Source organism: Bison bison, unplaced genomic scaffold, assembly GCF_000754665.1.
Source record: "Bison bison bison isolate TAMUID 2011002044 unplaced genomic scaffold, Bison_UMD1.0 scf7180017864256, whole genome shotgun sequence".
Lineage (NCBI taxonomy): Eukaryota > Metazoa > Chordata > Mammalia > Artiodactyla > Bovidae > Bison > Bison bison.
The window spans coordinates 2,291,382-2,296,440 of NW_011494828.1; the positions used below are offsets into that span (position 1 = coordinate 2,291,382).

Genomic DNA, 5,059 nt, shown 5'->3' on the forward strand with positions numbered 1-5,059 from the left:
ACTTTCCCTTTCATCAAGAGGCTTTTTAGTTCCTTTTCACTTTCTGCCATAAGGGTGGTGTCATCTGCATATCTGAGGTTATTGATATTTCTCCTGGCAATCTTGATTCCAGCTTGTGCTTCATCCAGTCCAGCGTTTCTCATGATGTACGCTGCATATAAGTTAAATTAGCAGGGTGACAATATACAGCCTTGACGTACTCCTTTTCCTATTTGGAACCAGTCTGTTGTTCCCTGTCCAGTTCTAACTGTTGCTTCCTGACCTGCATACAGATTTCTCAAGAGGCAGGTCAGGTGGTCTGGTATTCCCATCTCTTTCAGAATTTTCCACAGTTTATTATGATCCACACAGTCTTTTTAATCCTGCCAACGGGCATGTGAAAAAATGCTCAACATTGCTAATTTTTAGAAAATGCAAATCAAAAATACAATGTGACTTCACACTGGTCAGAATGGCCATTATCAAAAAGTCTACAAATAATTGAGACTTTCCTGGTGGTCCAGTGGTTAAGACTCCATGCTGCCAATGCACGGAGTGCAGATTTGGTCCCTGATCAGGGAACTAAGATCCCACATGCTGTGTGGCATGGCCAAAAAGATTAAAAAAAAAAAATTGTCTACAAATAATAAATGCTGGAGAGGTTGTGGAGAAGAGAACCTTCTTACATGGTTGGTGGGAATATAAATTGGTGCAGCCATTATAGAAAACAGTATGGAGGTTCCTTAAAAAACTAAAAGTAGAGTTGCCATGGGATCCAGCTATCCCACTCCTGGACATATGTCCAGACAAAACTATAATTAGCAGCATTATTTACAAGAGCCAAGACTTGGAAGCAACCTAAATGTCTATTGACAGATGAGTGGATAAAGATGATGTGATACATATATTAAATGGAATATGCCTCAGCCATAAAAAAGAATGAAATAGTGCCATTTGCAGCAACATGGATGAATCTAGAGATTATCATACTAAGTGAAGTAACTCAGACAGAGAAAGACAAATCACTTATAAGTAGAATCTTAAAAAAAAGATACAAATGAGCTTATTTACAAGATGGAAACAGATTCACAGGAATAGAAAACAAAGTTATGGTTACCAAAGGAGAAAGAGGGATGGGATAAGTTAGGGGTTTTGGATTAGTGGATGCAAACTACTGTATGTGGAATAGATAAACAGGGTCCTGGGAGTTCCCTGGTGGCCTAACGGTTAGAATTCCGGGCTTTCACTGCTGTGGCCTGGGTTGAATCCCTGGTCAGGGAACTGAATGCCCACAAGCCACACAGCACAGCCAAAAGAAAAAAGGAACAAGGTCCTACTGCATAGCACAGGGAACTATATTCAATATCTTATAATAGAAAAGAATCTGAAAAATAATATATATGTGTTTGTTTGGTTTTTTTACTGAATCTCTTTGCTGTATACCAGAAACTAACACAACGTCATAGGTCAACTATACTTCAAATTGGAGAAAAAAAAAAGAAGCCATCAGCTTCAGCTCTGGAATGCCTCCTTGGATTTGTACTCCTGGTTTTTCTTTGGCTTCTACGGATTTCTCTAATTTTCTTTGAGCTATGCATTTAAAAATATTGACTTTTTAAAATTATTTTATCTATCCTTTTTAGGTATTTTGTATTACAAGGGTTTCAGGAAACAGAGGGTATTGTCATGTGGTTTCTAAACATCCCAGTGACCCTTCTCTGAGCTTTCCTATCCCTTCTCTGAGCATTCTTATTTAATTAACGTCTCTTTTTCTGAACGCTAGTCCTATCACATTTCTTGAGATATGACCTGACCAGAGTACAGGGTAATCATTTATCTTACTCTGTGTGTGCTATATCAATTCATGTAGCCAAAGAATGCATCAGAATATTGAACTCTGGGTCATTACTAATTTACATGGAATTTCTGCTTAACTGAAAATTTACAGATCTTTTCCATAGATGATTTTTACTTTTTTGAAATGTAAATATAGGACTAGTTTTTGGGGGGAGGTCAGGGGCTCTTTTTGTTTTGTTTTGCTGCCCATCAGAGTAGGCTTTTAATAAATAAATGCATGACTTTGTTTATTTTTGGCTGTGCTGTGTGACTTGTGGGGTCTTGGTTCCCTGACTGGGGATCAAACCCAGGCCCTGAGCAGAGAAAGTGGGGAGTCCTAACCACTGGACCGCTGGAGAATTCCCCAATAAGTGAATGACTTTGCATCTCTCACTTTAAAACTTTTCCATGTTGAATATGACATTGTTTTAGAATAAGATAATTTTGAATCCTGATCCTGTTACTCAGTGTATTAGGTACCCTTTGGGCATTATATCATCTGTAAGTTGGATGTTTTTATTCAAATAGCTAGGGACAGAGTTAAGGACAGAGCTCTGAAACACGGAAGACTTCTTTTTAGGTTGATATCAATTATTTAATTACAATTATTTATATGTTGGTTTTGGTTTTTTGACCAGCCATAAGGATACCTAGATGTACTATTTCCCCACTCTTTATTTCAGAGTTGTCCACCAGGTTAAAGTGAGAAGCTTTGTCAGATACTCTGCAGTTGGGGGATGGGCCAGGGGAGCACTCTGCTGAATCCTCCAGGTCAAGGGACTAAACTAGCCCTGACCTAAGGAAGAGGAGCCTGTAAGGAGCTCTAATTGTCGCCCTTTTACACTCCTGGGCAGGTGCTAGTGGATGTGCCCTGTACCACAGACCGCCACTCCCTTCATGAGGAGGAAAACAGCATCTTCCAGCGTTCGAGGAAGAAGGAGCGGCAGATGTTGCCTGTGTTGCAGGTGCAGCTTCTTGCGTGAGTAACAGATTTACAAAAACCCGGAGCTTTGGGAAAGAGTGATCTGGGAGTCTGGGGTGCTGGAAGCTGTTGCCAAGACCGTCACCCATAGAAGGGTTTTCTGTTTGGGAATCTGCCTGAAGGAGACAAACATCACAGGATGGTCTTCCTCTGGGACATAAAAACTCTATGTGGTAGAAATACATAGCAGGATGGACTGCACAGATTGACTTTTACCTCCAGGCTAACCCCTAACCCCATGTCAATGATTAACACAATTTTGAAATATGTACTGAGGTCAAGGCTCTGTACAGCTGGGATAAGAACTTGGTTCATAGCCAGTATCAGAGTTTGGTCTATAACTGGAGTCAAAGATCAGGTGACTGTTTGAAGACAGCTTTTGGAGGAGAGCCCATGGAGTAAGGTTAGGTTACTCTCTGCTTTGAGAACAGCTTTTCAGATAATGTCATTGTGGAAGGCACACAGAGGCTAACACAGTCACCCATCCCACAGCTGGCTCCCCATCCTTCCATCTTCCGTTGCCCTTCTGCTTCTGGAAAGCTCATTAGTCACTGCCACTCTCTCTCTCTCTTTTTACAGGGCTGGACTCCTTGCCACCAAACCAGGAGGCCACATTGTCTATTCTACCTGCTCACTTTCACATTTACAGAATGAGTATGTGGTGCAAGGCGCCATCGAGCTCCTGGACAATCAATACAGCATCAAGGTTCAGGTGGAAGACTTGACTCACTTCCGAAAGCTTTTCATGAACACGTTTTCTTTCTTCCCATCCTGCCAGGTTGGGGAGCTGGTAATCCCAAACCTCATGGCCAATTTTGGGCCTATGTACTTTTGCAAAATGTGTAGAATGACTTAGCATCGCCCTGTTCCTGAAGTCCTGGTGTAGGAAGACTGGGTGTACTCTTGGGGAGACCAGTGGTAAACCTCCATCCCATTCAAGTCTTTCTATAGATGGTTTTCAGCAGTAGGAAGTAGGAGTTTTTCTGTCCTGCTGTCCAATTGTGGAGCATCAGCAGGTTTCTAACTCACTTATTACAACCCACTTCCAATCCCTACGCCCCATCTTTGAGCCTGTACTAAAGGTTCCTGCCCCATTAGGGGTTTAGGAGGAGGAACCAGTATGTTGTAAACTTGGGAAGAAGCATTTAGCCAATAAAATTGTTGAAGCTCCATCGAGCTGGGGCTAAAGTTGGGGGGGTCTCATGTCAGTCCAAGTTTTGTTAGTACCTCTTGTACCAGGTGCTGCTACTGAGCACTAGCTCTCAGGTACCCAGAGTCCAGGACCTCAGCCTGGTTATAGGCCTCTGGTTACAGAACCCCTCTCACACTTGAGATGAGTTTTGCATGATAAGTCTTGAGCAGTTGAAGTACCTACACAAGCCTGCCAAGTTTCTCCATATGGCCCATGATCTGATTTCAGGAACAAGTAACTGAAAATGTTAAGCCAGTGCATTATAATCTGCTTACTTAACATCAAGAAGGCTCTCCAGAGCCGAATAATTCAGGCATCCTCCTACTATCAACAGCACTGTTGCCCAAATCTGGCTGGGAAGCTGCTTCTGCCTCAGGCTGTGATACTCTCTTGTGTGTTTCTTTCCTTGTTCACTCCTCTAGTAAGTATTCCTTGAGCTCCTGTATGACAGGTGGCCAGGGAACTGCTGGGGATGTATGCTTGGGACTGTGGGAGAAAATGAGGCCCCTTCATTCTTCAGAATGGCAGCTCTCTGAGCACCTAGGAATTGCCTAATGTCTTATTTTGTTATCTTCAGGTTTTTTTTGCTGTTGTTGTTCCTGGTCCACGACTGAGCTCTGGTGCTAGTTCTCTGGCTAACCCCAAATCCCTCAGAGCTATTCTCCCAGCATCACAGGCTCTCACTTCACACAGTGTGTGTTTGGAGCAATATTACATCATGTAATGCCTGACTGTTAGTTGTGTTGTTTTTGTAACTTTAGCAAATAAGGCAGTTCTTTAAAGGTAGGGATATTAAAAATTGCTTATGGTCACTTGCAGATACTACTTTTTTTATTAAATTTTTTTTCTGAAAAACTGATTCTTGCATGGAAGAGGATTCTTCCTACTTTCCTTAACCCTTCTCTTCCTCTTTCTGTCTCTCCTTTTGTTCTTTAAGCCTTTCCTGCTAATCCTTGTTTGGGTATTAGAGGTGTCAGCTGAGAAGGATTTTAGATGAGGTTAAGCCTTCTCCCTTCTTGGAATTTGCATCGTAACTGAGGGCCCTGAAAGATCTTTCAGACTCAGAATCA

At 42.0% G+C, this 5,059-nt stretch overlaps 1 protein-coding gene across 1 annotated transcript in view; it reads left to right on the forward strand.

Moving 5' to 3' along the window:
• Positions 1-5,053, forward strand: part of NSUN4 (NOP2/Sun domain family, member 4) — a 23,902-nt gene extending 18,849 nt beyond the window's left edge. Inside the window, exons 5-6 of the mRNA XM_010847875.1 lie at positions 2,670-2,794; positions 3,377-5,053. Of these exons, the coding sequence (XP_010846177.1) occupies positions 2,670-2,794; positions 3,377-3,653 (402 nt within the window). The 3' untranslated portion in view covers positions 3,654-5,053. The remainder of the gene's footprint in view (positions 1-2,669; positions 2,795-3,376) is intronic.
• Positions 5,054-5,059: the final 6 nt, after the last annotated feature.